Source organism: Pongo pygmaeus, chromosome 10 (assembly GCF_028885625.2).
Source record: "Pongo pygmaeus isolate AG05252 chromosome 10, NHGRI_mPonPyg2-v2.0_pri, whole genome shotgun sequence".
NCBI classification, from domain to species: domain Eukaryota; kingdom Metazoa; phylum Chordata; class Mammalia; order Primates; family Hominidae; genus Pongo; species Pongo pygmaeus.
The window spans coordinates 61,887,423-61,908,588 of NC_072383.2; the positions used below are offsets into that span (position 1 = coordinate 61,887,423).

Genomic DNA, 21,166 nt, shown 5'->3' on the forward strand with positions numbered 1-21,166 from the left:
ATTTGTTTATTTATTTATTTTGAGATGGAGTCTTGCTCTATTGCTCAGGCAGGAGTGCAGTGGTGCAATCTCGTCTCACTGCAGCCTCCACCTCCCAGGTTCAAGCAGTTCTGCCTCATCCTCCCAAGTAGCTGGGATTACAGGTACGGACCACGATGCCCGGCTAATTGTTTTGTATTTTTAGTAGAGACGGGGTTTCACAATGTTGGCCAGGCTGGTTTCGAACTCCTGATCTCAAGTGATCTGCCTACCTCAGTCTCCCAAAGTGCTGGGATTACAGGCTTGAGCCACTGTGCCAAGCCTAATCCAGCAAAATTCTCTGTTGAAGAGACACGGACAGGTGTTCCTCAAAATGCCCCAGCTTCTGGATTTGTCTATTACCTCCTTATGTCATTTATCCTGTTTCTTTATCCTCTATATTCTTGCAAGTTGAACTTTACATAAAGGCCTGATGAGTTCAAGTTAAGCACTTTGCAATAGAATACATCATTAAGTGTGTTGCTACATCTTATTTAGGCATACCACAACATCTATTTAACCCACCAACAGTGATGCTAAAATTGCTGTCTTTGGGTGATGTGACTTCGATTTCCTACATTTTATAGTTAAGTCTTCCCTCCTTACAACAGACTATGGATATTTTAAAACCTCTCAAATTTATATTTTATTACATTGGAAATCTAATTTGGAACTCAGCAACATCTGAGCTATAATTTACTTTTGTTCAGCAAAACTCTTACAGTAAAAATTAATAATGTAAACTAAAGGGGAATAACAATTTTTAAAATGTTTTTAAGCACTTCAGACTAATCAGTTTACATATATATCATTGACACTGTATTTAATGGAATCTCCTTTTGTTAACTACTACAGCTAAAACTTTTAATAATTCAACACTTTAATAGACAAGTTTGTCTTTTCTGTATATTTAGAGGTGATCTAATGGTTTTAAAAATATTTAATAATTTCCAATTTTAATCTATTTGAGATAACCTTTACCTATCAATATTAGTTTGAATTACTAAAGTGCATTCTCTCTTTCTCTCTCTGTCTCTCTCTCTTTTTCTCTGTATCTCTCTGAGAAATTGCTACCAATGTAGAAAATCTCTAATCATTTATAAATAATGGTTTTTGGAGGTCTACTGAAATGTATTTTTAGTAAATCTTACATACTTAATTGTGCCTTGTTAGGATCAATGAATGAACATTATGATGAGTTCCATCACTAAACATGACTCCTTCATAAACTTAGTAGGTAAAAATTAATTTCTTGATCAAGTCCAAGTTAAAAATATTAGATATCAGAACTCTAAAGTTTATTGATATTGATGGTAATACACTGATGAAAATGGCTCAATTGTTAACCAAGTATCTATTCTTTTATTTCAGCTGAAAATATTTGTAGTATACCAAACAAGGGTTGGACACTTGTGGGTACTCCAGATACTGAATTATGTCTAGGGAGAAGGGAAGGAATTGTGATTGGGGAGGGGGAACTTGGAGAACTTCTGAAATATCAGTAACATTAAAAGGAACATAAGCTGGGTGCGGTGGCTCACACCTGTAATCCCAGCACTTTGGGAGGCTGAGGCAGGCAGATCACCTGAGGTCAGAAGTTCGAGACCAGCCTGACCAACATGGTGAAATCCTGTCTCTACTAAAAATACAAAAACATTAACCAGGCATGATGGTGGGTGCCTGTAATCCCAGCTACTCAGGAGGCTGAGGCAGGAGAATCGCTTGAACCTGGGAGGTGGATGTTGTAGTGAGCCAAGATTGCGCCATTGTACTCCAGCCTAGGCGACAAGAAGAAAAGTCAGTCTCAAAAAAAAGCCAAAATAAACATATATGTTTTGTACTTTTCTATAAGTATGGCATATTTTATATTTAAAAAAGAAAAAGCATGGAGTTACTAAAATGATAAATATATGCCTCAAATATGTTTAATCTAAAGCTCACCAATATACTTGTACCTGCCAATCTTTTAATATTATGATTTATCTTTTTGTTCTTTGTTTTCACTATGCATTATATACTTCTAATGATTTATCTGTTGTACAGAGTTCAGAGTAATCTTCCTTTCCACAAATCACTTTCATTGTGTATCATTTATAATTTCTAGTTTTGAGGGTTTTTTGGTGAAGAAAAAATATTCTGGACATTTACAATGTTTTCACAATCTTGCACAGTTGTTACACCTTTGCCTCACCTAATAGCAATTTTGTTTACTCCTGAGTCTTTCCAACAATTTTTTAGACTTATTTTATCAGTTTATTTGATAGGTAATTAAATTATAGTTATAATAAATATAAATGGCACAAATATTGTACAGTCTGTTCTTGGAGGCATACAGATGAATTGTTGGAGCAGAAATATAGAGGAGTATTAAAGAGCACCTACTGGCTGTGTGTATTCACATTGCCATTGGCATTGGTCACTATGCTTTAGAGCAAACTTTTTCTGTAAGGGGCCAGATGGTAAACATTTTAGGGTTTGTGAGCCCATATTGTCTGTGTCACAGCTACTCAACTCTAGTGCAAAAGTAGCCATAGATAATAAGTAAGCAAACGGGTGTGGTTGTGTTGCAGTCAGACTTTATGTACCTTACCAAGCTGTGGGCTGGATTTGGCTCATAGGCTCTAGTTTGCCGATCCTGATTTATAAAATGAAGCAAGTGTTAGTTAACCTGGAGTATCACTTAAAACAGAAGACTGTTGAGAGTGCTTCTCCTCTGTCTCTGAAGAAAGTCCTAAATAAATTTTAGTTTGTAAAATAACAATCTCTTAGCTTGGCATCAAGTGGAAAGTGGAACACCCTGTTAATTTCACAACAAATAAGGACTTTTATTATGTCATGCTAAAGAATAAATATATTGCAAATATTGGCCAAAGGAAGTTTAATTGGTTGGGAGAATAAAGGTATCATTGTAGAGGAAAATAGATTGTAGTGTTTGTAAATAATAGTTTAAATATCTGTGATAATTATTATCCCCAATATTAAGTGCAAAAGAGCCTATAACTTATTATCCTGTAAGAATTAGGATGTGTTACAACTAGAAGGAAAATCATACAGGCAACAAATATTTGTAATTGAATGCTGAGAGTTCCAAAAAATTATGATTTGCTAAGAGAAAAGAATTAGAGTACAAGTCTTAATGCTAGGATCCTCTGATCTATAATCAGATGCAACACGCTGAAAATATGGAATTCTTAAAACAACTGGTTTTAAAATTGCATTACTGATAATGTAGCCTCTTCCAGTTCAGTTCCACACCTTCAAAATATATTCGGAGAAACTCAGTCCTCAACAATAAAATTCTATCTGTGCTTTCTCCCAGAGCACCTGCCCAGTAATAATAAAGTATTTGTCATCCTTGCAGTACAGTTTCATGCTCTTCAGTTTCTCCTTATAAACATTTGCAGGTTGGTTGAAAGCATGAAAGATAAATCTTTGTTATTATAATTATGGAATATTGCCAAGGAATAATCCCCCACTCCAGCCAGTTTTCTTCATAGAGATTATCTGTCACATGTGTTTTATTGGCCATTTATGCAGAATACGATTGAAATTAGATTACATCATATATTGCCTGCCATCCTTTTTTATCTTTTCTGAATAATCAGCTACGTTAAAGCTTTTAGCCTTATCTTTTTTGTGAGTTGGGACATGTGTTTAATTAAAAAGCAACTTATTCAGAGTTCAGAGTTTTCTTAGTCTGACTTTTCCCCCATATAATGGTATTAAGATTTATCCATGAAAACCTGTCCCATTGTAGTACCGTATTCCCCATTAGACATGAACTCCTATTAGGAAGATTATGGAGAGATTATGTTAAATGGGTTAGGATATTGTAGAGATCGTGTAAACTAATTTAGGCATGGTTTTATCCCTTTGTGATAGAAAGGGTATTTAAAAACTGAAATGAGTTTGATGACTGAAGTAGTTGGCTTTTAAAGTTCTTTTCAATGGAGGTTCCAGGGGCCTTTGCTTAAAGGAAGCTGCACCAATCTGGTTTCCTCCTGCAGTATGGGCTGTTCTTTCTCCTTTCTCAGTCTCCAGTGTTCACTTACCCTTTTTGGCTGGACTTCTGAATGTTGGGAGTCACCTGAGGCATGATCTCTTGCTTCCATGGCTTAAGTACCATCTGATGGCTCCTAGATTTTTACCACCAGCGTTGATCATCTTCCTGGGTTCCAGATTTGTACATCAACTCACTACTGAGCATCCCTAACCAGATGTCTAACAGGCATCTTGAACACGTAAAATACTCAAAACACAACTATTTATATCCATTCGCCTTACTGTCATCATCCTCCACACACATAACAACTTTCTTCTTAGTCATGTTTTACACCTCAGAAAATAATGCCACTTTCCGCTAAAAACCAGTTCTCTTGTTCCACACATATAAATTCATCAGCAAATCCTGTCATCTTTACCTCCTAAATGTCCCAAACCCTGCCACTTCTCAGTAGCTATACTTGCAGTTTCCTAAATTAAGCCTCTTCATTTTTTGACTGCACTATTGCAATAGCTTCCTAAGCTTACACTCATATGTTCCAAAAATCCATTCTCTTCCCAAGCAGCCAGAGTATTGGAAAACATAAATCACAGGAGTATGAGACCAGCCTGGCCAACATAGCAAAACCCCATCTCTAATAAAAATGCAAAAATTAGCTGGGCATGATACTAGGCGCCTGTAATCCCAGCTAGTTGGGAGGATGAGGCAGGAGAATCACTTGAATCCAGGAGGTGGAGGTTGCAGTGAGCTGAGATCATGCCATTGCACTCCAGCCTGGACAACAGAATGAGACTCCACAAAAAAAAAAAGAGAGAGAGAGAGAGAATCAGATATATCAATTCCTATTTCATATTCTCCAAAGATCTCCCATTGTCCTTAGAATAAAATCCAAACTATTCACCAAGACCCTGTATGAACTGATGCCTACCTGCATTTAGTGTCATCTCTTGCAACTTTTCACTTAGTCACCATACATCAGGTATATTGGCCTTCTTTGTTCAGAACCACCAAGCTTTTTCTCGCCTGGGGCCTTTGCACTTTTTGTCTGGAACACTCTTCCAGAGCACTGCAGGACTGACTGCTTCTTTTCATTTACGTTGCACTTCAGCTGCCCTATATAAAAGGACAACACCCTTTCCCCTAACTCTCCCTATTCCTTTGACCCTTTATCTTATCTATAGCATTTACCATCTGGCCTGTATTTAATTGGGTTTGGTTTGCTCATTCTCTCTCCTCTCTCATTATTTGATTCAGACTGGTTACAGAGATTTTAGCCTGGGAAAAATGAGTAGCAGCTCCCCTGAAGGAAATGATTGTCCATTGGTGTATGGGTGGGAGATGTGTTAGGCAGCAAATGATTATTTGGCCTACTCATTGGCTCAGGCATATGCAACTCACTCCTATTTGCTACTTTGTACCCGTCCCTATCACACAGATGTGCCATTTTGATCTTTTCATTGCTCAAGAGAAAACTCAAAACAACTTTTTCTAAATGCTTGGTTACAGTTGTTAAAACAACAAGAAGAGTTAAATTGTCAGCTAGCTCTCTGTGGACCTTCAGGAACCCAGATATGAAAACTCGTGTGTAAAAATTGCCTGTAGAAGTTTAGACATCTGGTTCAGTCCTGCAAGATGCCTATCTCTCACAAAATGTGTTTGTGGTTTCTAGGGTGAAATTCTGTATAGTTAGGAAAATAGAAAAGGTCAAAGAGGTAGTTATGCAGAAGAAATCCACTTTCTTCATTTGACTACTATGTAAAAGCTCTGAACTTTTCTATTTCTGGTCCTTTATAATTCACTTTGCTTAGGTTGCACTATTTTGCAAGAAGGCTCAAAATAAGGAGTGGATAAAGTCTATACCCAATATCCATGGCTTTAGAATGATCAAAGCCAGGCTTCTTTAAACCCAGAGATAAGACCCAGGACATGAGATCACAGAAGTCTCTCAAACAGAGACCAGAGTATAGAAATGAAGGTAGAATCATTCTGCAGAAGAGGTAGAACACTTCCTTCCTTTCCATTCTCATGACAACTGCTGAATTCTGGAGTCACATGGGAGCCTGGGGCTGCCCTCCAGTTACTCCAGTGCAACCCTGGCGAACGACCGTGGCTGCTACTGTTCTTGAAACATGAATGTCAGACTTGTTTCCCATACAGTTCCACTGTGGTAACTCCTGTTTTAGGAGCAAACTTCTACCCCACTAGGGCTCATATCATGGAGTTATGCCAAAAAATAAAAGGTATTCCTTCTGAACAGCTGTGATCCAGTTATACCTAACATTACACATTATACTCACCATGTTATTTCAGCCAACTCTCAGCATTTGTCACAGTCCTCCATACAGATGGTCCTCAACTTACACTGGTTCAACTTACAGTTTTTCAGCTTTACAGTTGATTTATCTGGACGTAACCCCACTGCAAATAGAGGAGCATCTAGACTTACAATGGCTCAACTTGCAACTTTTCAACTTTACAATAAGTTTATTGGGGCATTAAATGCATTTTTAATTTACAGTATTTTCCACTTAACAACAGGTTTATTGGAATGTAACCCATTGTAAGTTGAGGAGCGTCTGTACTTGGATTTCATCTTCATTTTGATACTATTTGCAACCCTTTTGCCTAAGAAAATTAGTCTACTGTGATGATTTAGACTAATATCTACTGGAATCTGTCTTGACAGGTTTTCAGATATTTTAAAAATATACATATGCCCTTCTGTTTCCAACAGCCTTTTCTTCCCCTATTTTAATCCATAATTTTATGTATCCATTCAGAATTTTTCATCCATCAGAACAACATTGCTTTGTTTTCATGAAATCTTGTATTGGTTGCTTATGTATTTTCATCACTAAATGCACTTGGGCTATAACTCAGCTCTTTGTGCAGAGGCTGGCTTTTCATATTGTCATTAATAATTCATGAGCTCCATAGAATTACTCTAAACCTTTTTAACCAAGTATCTTGAATCTTAACAGATCCAGTGTCATTTCAGCTTCTAGTTTAGAAAAAAAAGAAAAAGAAAAAAAAGATTCAGTGACTAGCCTTGCTGTCTCAGGAGACCTTGAATAAGAATTTCCTTTTTTCTGTATCTTGTTTCTAGTTCAAGATGCCTGAAAAACCTAGAGTGTAGAAATGCTGCCTATCAGAAGTAACAAAATTAGGCCAATTAAGCAATCTTACAGACTGACAAGCACCATAGGGGTCAGAGAAGGAAATTTCCTATCAAAACTCTTCACAGAAGCCTCCTAAGGGTAGCACTCAAAGCTCAGAAGGCACCTGGGGAGGCTCCTATATCAGTTACTAAGCTGCGTGCACGCTCCTCCCAGCCTAGGAGGAAGCCACAATGAAATTGTCTCTTGCTGGGCCCAGACCTGCAGAATCCAACTGACTGCACTGGGTATGGAAACATGCACTGATGCTTTTGTAGTCTTCACATTTATTTCCCCAAACAAGCTACACTTAAAATTTTGAGGCGTGAGCTAAGTCTCGGAATAATGAAAATTTAGTATGTATTTTTCAGAGCTCCAAGTCAATCTGGTGGTTGGGATTAGATTACTTTCTCTTTTTTTTCTGCCTTTTCCTTCTCTCTGTCTTTCTCTTTTAAGTTGTTTAAGAGATTTGGGGGTTTTTCTGGGAGGGGGAGGCTTTTCTCCTGATTTCATTCCTCTTGATTCCAATTTTTTAAGTTCCTTTGGAATCAATACTTATAAAATAGAACAGCTTGTCTCATCTGCTTCATTATAATCCAGTAGAATCTATCTTCTTTCAGAATAGTGAGATGTTTTTAAACACTGGTACATCTCAAAAAAAAAAAAGAGGTCATTTCCTTTACAAATTTGTGTTTTCATTAACGCAAATTTCCTATCTTTCTTGAAAGATAGAATAATTTTTCAGGCCCTCTGATATGTATAAAACCGCTACACAGAACCATTATAGATTTTGAAAAGCAAGAGGAATACAAGAGGACTTTGTTCATCTGGGACTAGAATTTCTAAATTAACCAAAATGAATCATTCTCTATATTTGAGTGCAGCTGATTCCACTGGAAATGTATTAATGATGAGACTGATTGCTGCATTTCACAATTGTATTTTGCTTGTATTTGTAATTTTGGTGTCACAGCTACTTTATGTTTTTTTAAATCAAGTCGTCTTTAATCAAGTCCTTTTTTCTACTTGGGGAAATAGCACCCCCAAAAGACATGATTGCAGGCCCATTTACTTGATGATTGTTTTAGAGCATTGCTTCTCAGACTTTTAATGTGCATATGAATCACTTGTGGAGCCTTTTTAATCTTCAGATTCTGAAATAGGTCAAGGTGGGACTCAGGATCCTGCATTTCTTTTTTTTCTTTTTCCTTCCTTCCATCCTTCCTTCCTTCCCTTTTTTCTTCCTTCCTTCCTTTCTTTCTTTCTTTTTTTCTTTTTGAGACAGGGGTCCTACTCTGCTGCCCAGGCTAGAGTGCAGTGGTACGATCTCAGCTTACTGCAGCCTCTGCCTCCCAGGATCAAGTGATCCCCCAATCTCAACCTCCTGAGTAGCTAGGACCACAGCACCCACCCCCATACTCGGCTAATTTTTACAATTTTTTGTAGAGACAGTGTCTGACTATGTTACCCAGGCTGGTCTTGAACCCGTGGGCTCAAGCAGTCCTCCCACCCTGGCTGTTTGAAGTGCTGGGATTATAGACGTGAGCCACCTCGCCCAGCCAAGATACAACATTTCTAACAAGCCCCTGGTGATGCCGTTGCTGCTGGTCCACAGACTAAATTTTAAATAGCAAGATTTTAGAATATCTTTACATACAAATTTCAAATTTAATAATTCTGAAATTGGAGGGTAAAGGTTAGAATTAAATAGGTTAGTTGTAAGGACCAACCTATTTAATTTAATTCCAAGGGTGGAATTAAATAGGTTTAAAGACAGGTCAGTGAAGACAGATCTGATGGTTCACATCCTGGTAGATACATCCTTTGTACAAAGGTTGCTTTCTTTGCGACTCCTCCACTATTTTAACAACAAACCGACAGACAGCTTATGTTCAAATTCCTTGTGGATGGAGATAGTTTATTTACAATGTTCCAATCTTTATATGCCTAGAGCCTAGCATATTCCCTGGCACTTAATCCATGGCCAATTAGTGAGTTGAATTGAATCAAACTGAATTGATTGAACTTCACTGGAACAATATAGGGAAAGGACCTGGTTTTTTACCTTTAAAGTCACTTCTTTCCTCTTTAAGTGATTTATACTGCTTTTATGTACAAATTGAAAATGAACCTGTCAGTAATTGTCAGTAATTGATTACTGATTTCCAGTATTATGCTTTTTTTCAAGTCATATTCTCTTAAAAGGCAACATGAAAAAATATAAACGCAAATTAAAGATAATGAAGATTCAAGAATCTCAAAGCTGTTATATTCCTAGGAATACTAAATGAAATTCTATCTCCAATAAGCAGACTTTGGCAATCATTTATTATTTAAGAATTTTATTCTGGGGATAAGAGGGAAGGCATTCCTAGACTATTTTGGCAGACTCTAACCTGTTCATCTCACTTCTAAAAGTTTATTCTTGATCTTCAATAAAATATGCAAATTCAAAATATTGTAGTTAGTATATTTGCAACCTACAGAGATTTCAATAAATGATTGTATCAATATCAGTATTGCACAAATAAAACTTGAATGCTATTTTTCATTCTTTTGGTATTTGATTTTCCCTCTTTTATGTTTTAACAGCTTTATGAAGATACAATTCACATACTACATAGTTCACCCATTATAAATCTACAACTGTCTTTCAGTATACTGAGAGTTGCATATCCATCACCACAATCAATTTTAGAATATTTTCATTATCCCACAAAGAAATCCTGCGTCTCTCAGCCATCACCCCCAACTTCTTCCCTCTTCTTAGCCCTCATTAACCACAATCTACTTTTTGTCTCTATGGATTTATCTCTTCTGAACATTTCATGTCAATGAAATCATATGTGGTCTTTTGTGACTTGCTTCTTTCACTTAGAATAATGTTTTCAAAGTTCATCCATGTTATGGCATGTATCAGTTCTTCCTTCCTTTTTGTGGCTGAATAATATTTAATGATACGGCTATACCATATTTTATTTATTAGTTTGTAGACATTTAGATTGTTTTTACCTTTTAGCTATTATGAATAATACTGCTATAAACATTTGTGTGCACATTTTTAGGTGGAAATATGTTTTCATTTCTCTTAGATATATATCTAGGAGCAGATTTGCTGAGTCATACGGTAACTCTGTGTTTAACTTTTGAGGAACTACCAGATTGTTTTCCAAAGTGACTCTACCATTTTACATTCCCACCAGCAGTGTATGAGGGCTCCAATTTCTCCACATCCTCTCCAACACTTGCTATTGTCTGTCTTATTGATTACAGCCATCCTAGTGGGTGTGAAGTGGTATCTCATTGTGGTTTTGACTTGCATTTCCCCGATTATCATTAGTATTTCCCAGTGATATTAAGCATCTCCTCATGTGCTTGTTGACCATTTGTATGTCGTCTTTAAAGACATGTCTATTCAGATTCATTGCCCATTTTAAAATTAGACTTTGTCTTTTTATTATTGAGTTGTAAGAGTTCTTTATATATTCTAGATATAAGCACCTAATAAGATACATGATTTGCAAAAATTTCTTCCCATTCTGTGGGTTCTCTTTTCACACTCTTGATAGTGTCTATTTTTTTTTCTTTTTTTCACATGGAGTCTTGCTCTGTAGCCCAAGCTGGAGTGCAGTGGCACTATCTTGGCTCACTGCAACCTTCGACTCCCAGGTTCAGGCAATTCTTGTGGCTCAGCCTTCTGAGTAGCTGAGACTATAGGTGCGTGCCACCACGCCTGGCTAATTTTTTGTATTTTAGTAGAGACGGGGGGTCTTCAATTTTGATGAATCTAATTTATTTTTTCATCTGTTGCTTGTACTTTTGATGTCATATCCAAGAAACCAGTGCCTAATCCAATATCATGAAAGCTTACCCCCATGTTTCCTTCTAAGAGTTTTATAGCTATAGGTCTCACATTTTTGTCTTTGATCAATTTTGCATTCATTTTTGTATGTGGTGTTCTTTTACTTTTTAAGTGCTGTGATCTTGGCTACCATGCAAGTCTGAACAGAGCCCTAAGAACATATCTCTCTGCGGAGTACAACCTTGAAACCTCCAGACATGAGGGCTTAGACATTATTGAGAATGCAGTTGATAATTTAGAGCCCAGGAGCGATAAGCAGAGATTCATGGAGATGTACCCTGCTGCGTTCTGTCCACCAATGAAGTTTGAGTTTCAGTCTCACATGGGTGATGAGGTCAGTAATTGATCATTTTTAAAATAATGAATTGTCTCTTCACTTATGTTTCTCTTCACTTGCTATAATCTAACAGTTGTAATAATTCCCAGTTGTTTTCTCTCTCCTGTCCTTGCAGAGGCTCTTAATATAATGCTAAGATCAGCCACTACTGCCTTTTAAAGCAAACGTCAAACACTCAAATACCCACAGAGGCCAAACAGATAAAAGGTGCAGATTTGCCTTGCACTAAGCTATCCCAGAATAGAAAGTTTTTGTTCCACCTCAAGACATTTTAATTTAATGAAAAGGAAGGCATTTTGCTGGTCTGATAGAATCTGTCTGATGGCTTCTGATAATCCTGATTTAAAGATTCTCATAAAGAAACGTAATTGTATGTGGCAGGAAAATGGAAGAAAGAAAAGTACAAAACTTTTTTTAAGACTCAAGTTGGCTCCAAAGCTGTAAAATGAGCCTTAGAAATTATGACTGTTTTAGATCCTTTATATAAATTCAGCTTTCTATGTTATTTTACCAAAAAAATGCATTTAAACTGATTATGAGTTACAGTTGTTTATATTATTGTCTATGGACAGGAGAAAACAAAAAAAGCCAACTTAGGGAGCATGCTATATAGCACTTGTTGTCTCAGCTGTGCAAAACGAAACTCATAGATAAAAACAGTCTTAACTTATTATGGTGACAGTCTGTTTTTCAAAATGTAAATTATAAGATCACGAAAAGATTTCTTTAATGCCATGTTTTTTTCTGAAACACCAAGTATTAAGACATGTAAAATATATACATGTTTTTATATATATATTATATATATACACATATAATGTACCTGCTGTATTTCTAATTGGATTTTATGTGTGTTTGATGGAAATGGTATTTAAGCCAAACGCACATGATTTTGACAAGCAAGATGAGTTGCTTATCCCATCTTTCCAAAACCAAATGGTTGCTGTTTTAATTTTTCAGCTGTGGTTATGTTAAGCATGGCATGTTAACATGTCACAGACAAATGACATCAGTTGGATGTTAATGGTTTTATTGTTTTAATAAAGTAAGTTGGTTGCCCTTTTTTTATGGCCAGTTCTGCTAAGGAGCAGTGGTAATCTCTCTAATGTTCTGGAAACTCTATGAAAGGAACCCCCATGAGCCAAGAGCATTTCTAAAACAAGGCAGATAAGAAGAAATTGTTTGTTTCTGGTGCAGTTTTAATAATGCTGTAATTTTGACCTTATCCATAATTGAGATCATGGCCAAATGTCTTCTATCAAAACCTAAGATAAGTGACTTCTTGAAGTTCATGGTGAATCACGCGATTTGGCTGATATTGGTTAGGGAAGCCATATTTGAAAGATGCTAAAGTAGTCATTCACATTTGCTGAGTTTTTACTATGTGCCAAGTACTATTCTAAGTTCCTGTGTACGTTGTCTCATTTCATTCCCACAGCAGCCCTGTGATATAAGAACTCTTATTATCCTCATTCTATAGATTAGGAAACCGAGGTTTTGTAACTTACCACGGTCACCTGGCTGGTAGGGGACAGAGCTGGCATTCGAGTACAACTGACTGACTCGAGAGCTCAGACCCTAACCAGTAAGCCCTGCTGCCTTCTTTACTTATGTCTGTACAGTCCACTTGAATCATCTGCCCCTGCACAAGAGTCATTAAGAATTCCATGAGTGAGATTTCAGCATCAGAGCTCCATCGCAGGAACCGTCCCGTTCTTACCACAGTCCTTCCTGCAGCTGCCATCTTCCCAGTTGTAGCTAGGCCAAGCAGCTGCATTCTGCTATTGCAGCTTATGTAACAGCTCCATATTTACAAGTGAAGTTTTGATGCGCCTATTAAAAGTAAATTATGTAATTGGAACCTTGAGAGGATTGGTGTGATTCGTGCATCATTTAAATAGCAGAGCCATGCTTCTGGAGGTGGGTTGACGGTGCCGTGTTGTAAACTGGTTTCTCATTCTCCATCAGGTGTGCCAGGTCAGTGCCCAGCAGCCAGTCCAGGCAGAGCTCATGCTCAGGTACCAACAGTTGCAGTCCCGCCTTGCCACGCTCAAAATCGAGAATGAAGAGGTGAGCATGCGTTCATCCTGCCACACCAGTAATCTGAATTCAAATATAACTGGAAGACATTCTCACATGACCTGGGCATATTTAATATTCAAGATTCAACCTCTTCATCACGTATTTCCTGCTCTCAGGGTTCCTGTAGTACTCTTTGTAGGGGATAAATGCAAAGATTCTGTATTCTGCCATAGATTAATATTTTACTAGATACGCAACTGCGTATACATGTAAACACAGTTTTTTTACCTTAAATTGTAATTTATACTGAAAATAGTTCCCATGGGTTATCAAATTCAACGTATGTATCCAAAAATACACAATCTTTTGTACAGTGGAACTTTTGACTAACATGTTAATTTATTTTTAAAAATATTTTGTAGAGATGGGGCCTTGCTATGTTGCCCAGACTGGACTCAAACTGCTGGCTTCAAGCAGTCCTCCTGCCTTGGCCTCCCAAAGTGCTGGGATTACAGGCATGAGCCATTGCGGTGCCTGGCCGCAGTGTGCCATGTTAATTTAATCCTAACTTTTAAAATTCACTTCTTTTTTTCCTTATGCCTTCCTATGTTCTCTAAATTTTTGGTACTGAACATGGCATTACTGATATAATTAGAACAAAATCATATTTTGAAATGGTACTTGAATGAGGATAGAAAATGTTCATTTGCCAGCATTACTGTATTTAAATGAATAGAATATAAAATATGAATTATCAATATATGTTGAGCTAGGAAGCAATTATACAATTCAGCTGCCTATTTCTGAAATTAACTTACTTGAATCCATGTTCTCCTAAAATAAAGATACAAACCACAAATGTTTCTTGCATCAGTCAAGGCTCCCAATTGTAATTTACAGGAACACAAGTTAAAAAGTTAACTATTGGTCAGTGTTTTCAGTATCCTCAGACATCACTGGATTTGTGTTCAAATGATGTTATCAGGACTCTCTCTTTATCACTTTGAAGTGATTTCTTCATGTGTGTTGGTAGCGTTTTCAGGATAGATGCAGAACTATGTGGTCCCTTTTAAAGCTTTCCATCCCACTCCATCCTAGCATTCTTGTCTCTGAAGTAGGACTGACTCTTCACTGACCTGGCTGAAGTCATGCATACTTCTGGACAAACCATTACATCTAGGAAATGAGATTCTGTCATTGGCCAACCTGGAGAATGTGCAGCTCATAGAACCCTTTGATTGAGAATTCCAACAGAAATAGTGTATTTCTAGAGACAGACAATTCCCAAAAGAAAGGACTGTGGGACAGAAGCAAAAAAATAACTTACAGTGATAAAGTGAATTATCAAAATTCACTTTCATACCCTGCTTTGTTTTAATCCCACCAGGATGTTTGAGCTCTGTGTATTTGTTTCTGTTAAGAAAGAATGATGTGTTTTTAGACCAGTATAATTTGGTCAAAACCCAGTGTAATTTTTGGCTTCTATTATTCCGAGTAGAAACAAACTAGCCCTTATTCAAATGTGTATATTTAAGATGCAACCAATGTCATCTCTATGTAGAGTCATCTCTAAGTAGAGTCGCACAAATGAGCCTTTCCAAAGGAAAGCTATTGCTCACCTTGAGGCAGCGTTTGAGAGCCTAGGTTTTGTCTAGGCTTCACAAAATACCTAATGCAGTTTACTGGATCCTATTCTATCTACAGTTTGTATGTCTAGTGACTTCCCTTGTTTTTCCCTGCATATCCTTCTGCTGTTTTATTTGGATAACATTCTCTAAACTCAAGGAAAATAGTGTATTATACACAAAGTCAAAACTGGCAGCTCACAGATCTGTTTTGTTTGGCTCCCAAAGTTTTGACCTGTTTTTTTTTTTTTTAAAAAAAAAAAAAGGTCTGGCCACTCTGGCCCTGCACTGCCTCATGAATTGAAGAGCTGGGGCATTTGAATCCTACTTTGCCGGAGTCATTCAACTCCCAGTTCTCTTACACTGGACTGTTTGTGTTACCTGTCTGTCCTCCACAGGCCTTTGAGTTTGTGACCCTTAATGTATGCCTTTTTAGGCATAATGTGGAGAAGCACAGTGTCCTTATAAACTTAGAGAGTCAGGCAATGCTTTGTGAGGGTTAATTTTTTAAAATTATCTAAAGAACTTGGGAAGCTGAGGGAGGATCTCTTGAGCCTAGGAGTTCGAGGTTGCACTGAGGTGAGATGGTGCCACTGCACTTTAGCCTGGGTGACAAAGCAGGACCCTGTCTCTTAAAAATATTAATTAATTAAAATAAATTTTTAAAAACCTACTGACTGCAAAATAAAACTTAAAAAGAATTTTTAAACATTAGCTGAAAAAGCAAATGAATTGGGTTATCCTAATGTTTCTTGTGAGCATGACTACTGGTTTATGATCTGTTGAACACCGAAGAAAATTTACTGTAGTGGAGTGGGATTCCCAAAGAAAGTAAGATTTCAATTAGATTTTCGATAATCAGTAGATACCATAAAAATAGAGGGAAGAAAAGATACTTCAATATATGTCAAGGTGCCTTGGGAGAATAGAACAGTTCGGTTATCACTCCAGTTCTCTTTGGGGATGAACTGATGGAGAACGTGAGGTCATTCAACAAGAAGCTTTGAGAGCCAAGTTAAGGAGTTTTGTTACTGTAGTTCAGTACAATAAATACTGAAGGTCCCCAGGGGCTTGAGGCTGCATGGAGCTATGGTTGTGCCACTGCACTCTAGCCTGGGTAATGGAATGGGACCCTGTCTCCGAAAAAAAAAAAAAAAGTTGAGAGAGAATTTCACCGAAGTTTTAAAAAGCATGGACAGTACAGCTAAGTAGAACATGAGCCTTTTCACCAAATCTTAGAATACTTTAAATAGTCAGTTTGGGAGAACAAGGCAGGCAGATTGCCTGAGCTCAAGAGTTCGAGACCAGCCTGGGCAACATGGTGAAACCCTGTCTCTACTAAAATACGAAAAATTAGCTGGGTATGGCAGCATGTGCCTGTAATCCCAGCTACTCAGGAGGCTGAGACAGGAGAATCACTTGAACCCGGGAGGTTGCAGTGAGCCGAGATTGTGCCACTGCACTCCAGCCTGGGCAACAGAGCAAAACTCTGTCTCAAAAAAAAAAAAAAAAAAAAAAAAAAGTAGGCACCACCTGCAGCAGACCATATCTGGCCCATGAAAAAAAAAATTTTTTTGAGACAGAGTCTCACTCTGCCACTCAGGCTGGGGTGCAGAGGCACAATCACAGCTCACTGCACCTCGACCTCACAGGCTCAGGTGATCCTCCCACCTCTGCCTCCTGAGTAGCTGGGACTACAGGCATGCACCACCACGCCTGGCTGATTTTTGTATTTTTCATAGAAAGTGGGTTTCACCATGTTGCCCAGGCTGGTCTCTGACTCCTGGGTTCAAGCGATCCGCCTGCCTCGGCCTCCCAAGATGCTGGGATTACAGGCATGAGCCACCACTCCTGGCCGGAAAACTTTTGTTTGCTCTACAGTGCTTGGGTTTTGAAAGTTATTTGCTGTCCTTTAAAAACTGTAAGTTTTCATAAAAATATCAATATGCAGGGTGGGCACAGTGGCTCATGCCTATAATCCCAGCACTTTGGGAGGCCAAGGCGGGCAGATCTCTTGAGGTCAGGAGTTCGAGATCAGCCTGGCCAGCATGGCAAAACGCTGTCTCTACTAAAAATATAAAAATTAGCCAGGCATGGTGGCGCATGCCTGTAGTCCCAGTTATTCAGGAGGCTGAGGCAGGAGAATCACCTGAACCCAGGAGGCGGAGGTTGCAGTGAGCTGAGATCACGCCACTGCACTCCAGCCTGGGCAACAGTGCAAGACTCTGTCTCAAAAAAAATACGTGTGTATATATATATACATATTGTAAATATATATTATTTATCAATATCCAGCCTCTTTAAAAATTAGAAGTACTGATCACACTAGACCTATGTTTCTACAGGACGATAACTGACTTCCCTTAGACACAGAATATGTGCTTCCTGTTTGCCGTGTTCTCCACTCAGCCTACTCACCTCATTTTCATGGTTTGCCTGGCCCTTAAAGATACGGGAGTTTGTATCAGCTGCCTTAAAACAAAGAGAAGAGAGCAGTACACACTTGTGAAATGGCTTCAGTATACTTACAAGTAGTAAAAGTTAAAAGGTTTGAGAGGGCTTAATTAAATTTGTGGTTGGTGAAGATTCATAAGAGATTGTGACATTTATTGTCACTTCCCAACTTTACATTTACCTGTTAAACTTTTTAAAATGAGGTTTGAGTTTTATTTTATGCTGCAAACTTGAACCCATGGTACCTCAGTCTCACGATTCCAACTTCCAGCCGATCTGTCAGTGAATATTCATTAGTGCCCACTGTGTGTTGTGTATATGGAATGAGAGCAGGGCCTGCTGCCACACAGCCTTTTTCCCAATTATTGTTTTATTTTGATTACTTAACTGTTTATTAAAACTTTGAAGTGAAACATTAATAAACATTACTTTTGTTTTTGTTTGTTTTGTTTTGTTTGAGACAGAGTCCCGCTCTGTCATCCAGGCTGGAGTGCAGTGGCACAATCACTGCAGCCTCAACCTCCTGGGCTCAGGTGGTCCTTCTGCCTCAGCCTCCCAAGTAGCTACTTTTTTTATTATTTGTAGAGACAGTGTCTCTACAAATAACTATTTTGAATTATTCTTTAAATTTTCAATTATTGTTCATGAATTTTGTTCAAAAAACAAAATAATATGCCCAGCTACTTTTTTATTATTTGTAGAGACAGGGTCTCCCTATGTTCCCAAGGCTGGTTGAACTCCTGGGCTCAAGCGATCTTCCCACCTTGGCCTCCCAGAGTGCTGGGATTACAGGTGAGAGCCACAGCCGGCTCACATTACTCATTTCAGCCACCCGGCCCAACATTGCTCTTAAAGGCAACTTTTCAAAAGCAAACTAAATAATCATTTATACCTTTCTCATTATAAACATTTTCTAAACACTTTCCAGCCTAATATTGCACTGTCTTGTCTGCTTTCTCAAAGTTTGCATTTAACCTTGTTGTAGGGATTTCTGCTTAGGGGTCATTACTGTTGCTTCTTTCTTTCCAAACTAGCCTCTGGAGTAACTCACCATTTATTTACAGTTCCCATTTCTTCAAGTTTCTCATCCCTCCCTTTATCTATACACAGTCAAAGAAAGAGAAAAAGGAACTACTTTGAGGAGAGAAACTACGCCTTTTGTATTTTTTTAGGACAGCGTTGGTTTTTAATAGCTTGCCCCATTTTCAGACCATTTGTCCCAATATTTGGTCCAGAAAATAAAGATTTCATCAGCATGTCACTGCTGTTCTATGAGTAAAACCTTCTCACATGTAAAACAACTAGTCTCTCTCAAATTATAGTAGATTTACCACCCTGAGGGGAATGTACAATGAGAGAAGCCCATAATTTCTCAATCAATTTGCGACAGTGCTGAATGAACAGATAGCTCCACGTAAATTTTCCTAGCACCATTTAAAGTCTTTCACCAGCAGCTTGCCAAGGAGTATTTCACAGACTGTTCCAAAAATACATTACTTACACAAGATATTTTCAACAATAATGAGCAAGATTTTAGGCAAACATTTGAGACAATTTGCATGGCATGGGAAACTGAGGGAACTAAGAGATATTTCAGTTATACCTCCTACCTAGGGTAGAAAAATCACATTTTCGCCCCAAATTTCTCATAGTACCAGTGACCTCAGCAGAATCCCACGTCATGTAAATCAATGATCAGACTCTCATGGGGGATTCTCAAGTTTTTTCGAGACTTGATATAAGATGTGAAGCCTGATAACCACTTAATTATAATTGCTGTTTTGGATCTTCTCTGTGGCCTTTAACTTCATTTTTACTGATTTAAGTATCTTTGACTTGCCTGCAACCTTCTACTGATGAGCTAACAGGAAAATCCTAAGTAAAAGATAACTGCCATTTGTTCCTTAAATGACATCTTGGCTAAAATTAAAAATAGGATCAACTGTCTTTCACGCAAACACACATTTATATTTTTTGTTTCAAGCAAGCTTTAACTCACTGAAGGGAGGGCCTTGATCCAAAAGAATACCAAGAGAAATGAAGAGAATTTCTAGGATGGGTATAAAAATGAGTCCTGGGATAGAGCACCCCAAAGAAAATGGCAGAGCTCAGGATGGCTCTCAGTGGAGAAACCACTCGTTTTCTCTGATGCACTGAGCATTTTGGCATCCATGATTTGAAAGGATAACTTCAGCGTCCACTGTTCATTCAGTGAACTTTTTCTGATAATTTGCTGTGTTTCAGGTACCGTGCTAGTCCCTGGAGCTATAAAGATTAATAAGTTATCATTGACTTCAAGTTGCTTCCACCATAGGTGGAAATATAAACCTCTAAACAGTGAGGCAAGTGCTTGTGAGAAATTGATTTGAGATCATGCTCCTTAGACCACACTCTGTCAGGTCCACCCACATGGGTCATTAAATCAGTCAGGGGTGGGCCACAGGAAAACAGGTTTTCTGAGACACAGCTGAAGGCAGAGACTTTGTTCTGAGAGTCCTGAGCAATGATGATGTTTTCTTCCTTGGATTAAGTTATATCATTGCTGAAAATGAATTTTGTTCAAAAACAAGAGAGCCCAGCATTTGTAAACATTACCTTAAATGCAAGTACATAAATTATTAGTGTGAATTCTTCTGGAATGGTGATGTGACATTCCCTACCCACCCCCCCCAAAAAAAAAAGTTGTGGGACAGCAAACATTGGTTTTTTCAGATCTGGTAATGCCTACCCAACACAGACAGGGGATAGGGTTATTAGCATTGCACCCATGTTAGGGTACAAGGAGCAAGAGAAGGCCATGGCAGGATGATCTGCCTGTGCTCTCGCCTTCTGTGGCCTGTGCTAGCTGTGAGTTTCTGTACCCTTGGCTAATTAATTATGGAGTTGAGCCAATCTCTCTCTCTCTCTCTCTGTCTCTCTCTCTCTCTCTCTGTGTGTGTGTGTGTGTGTGTGTGTGTGTGTGTGTGTGTGTGTGTGTGTGAGTGTGGTCCCTTTCTGCTAATTTTTAGTACCTCTGAAATGACACAGTGCTGTAATTGAAATACATTCAAGGTCAGCAGTGGCAAGGAGGAAGTAGTTCAGTGGGGAGGCGAAGGAAGGGATGAGGGTCACCTTCACAGATGAGTGATGAGTCTTAAAGGATGAATAGGACTGCATCAGGTGCAAGGTACAAGGCACAGTGCCGTAAAATACATGGAGTGTGTTATGGTGTGATTTGTGTCCGCCTTGAAAATTCATATTTTAAATTCTTAGCTTCTAGTGACTAAGAATGTGATCTTATTTGAAGATAGGGCTTCACAGAAGTAATCAAATTAAAGTAAGGTCAATATGACTGGTGTCCTTATAATAAAAAGGGGAGGGGAAATTTGGATACAGAGACACAGGTGGAAGGAAGAGGATATGAAGAGACATAGGGAGAAGATGGCCATCTGCAAGCCAAGGAGAGAGGCCTGGAACAGATCCTTCCCTCCCAGCCCTCAGAAAGAACGAACCCTGCAAACCAACACCTCAATCTCAGGCGTCTAACCTCCAGCACTGTGAGACAATACATTTCTGTTGTTTAAGCCACTCAGTACCTGGTTTGCCTTAGCAGACTAACACAGTGCATTCAGGGAATGAGACCACTGAAATGGCTGTCTTGTTCTCCCAGTGATGGTAATGTCCTGGTAACACAAAGGCAACAAAGCCAGT

The 21,166-nt window shown here is 38.3% G+C and overlaps 1 protein-coding gene across 2 annotated transcripts in view; it reads left to right on the top strand.

Moving 5' to 3' along the window:
• Window positions 1-21,166, top strand: part of SRGAP1 (SLIT-ROBO Rho GTPase activating protein 1) — a 321,514-nt gene that overhangs the window by 227,342 nt on the left and 73,006 nt on the right. For both annotated transcript variants that reach the window (XM_054443638.2, XM_054443639.2), the window contains exons 7-8: window positions 11,151-11,372; window positions 13,344-13,445. In XM_054443638.2, coding sequence (XP_054299613.1) covers window positions 11,151-11,372; window positions 13,344-13,445 — 324 coding nt within the window. The remainder of the gene's footprint in view (window positions 1-11,150; window positions 11,373-13,343; window positions 13,446-21,166) is intronic.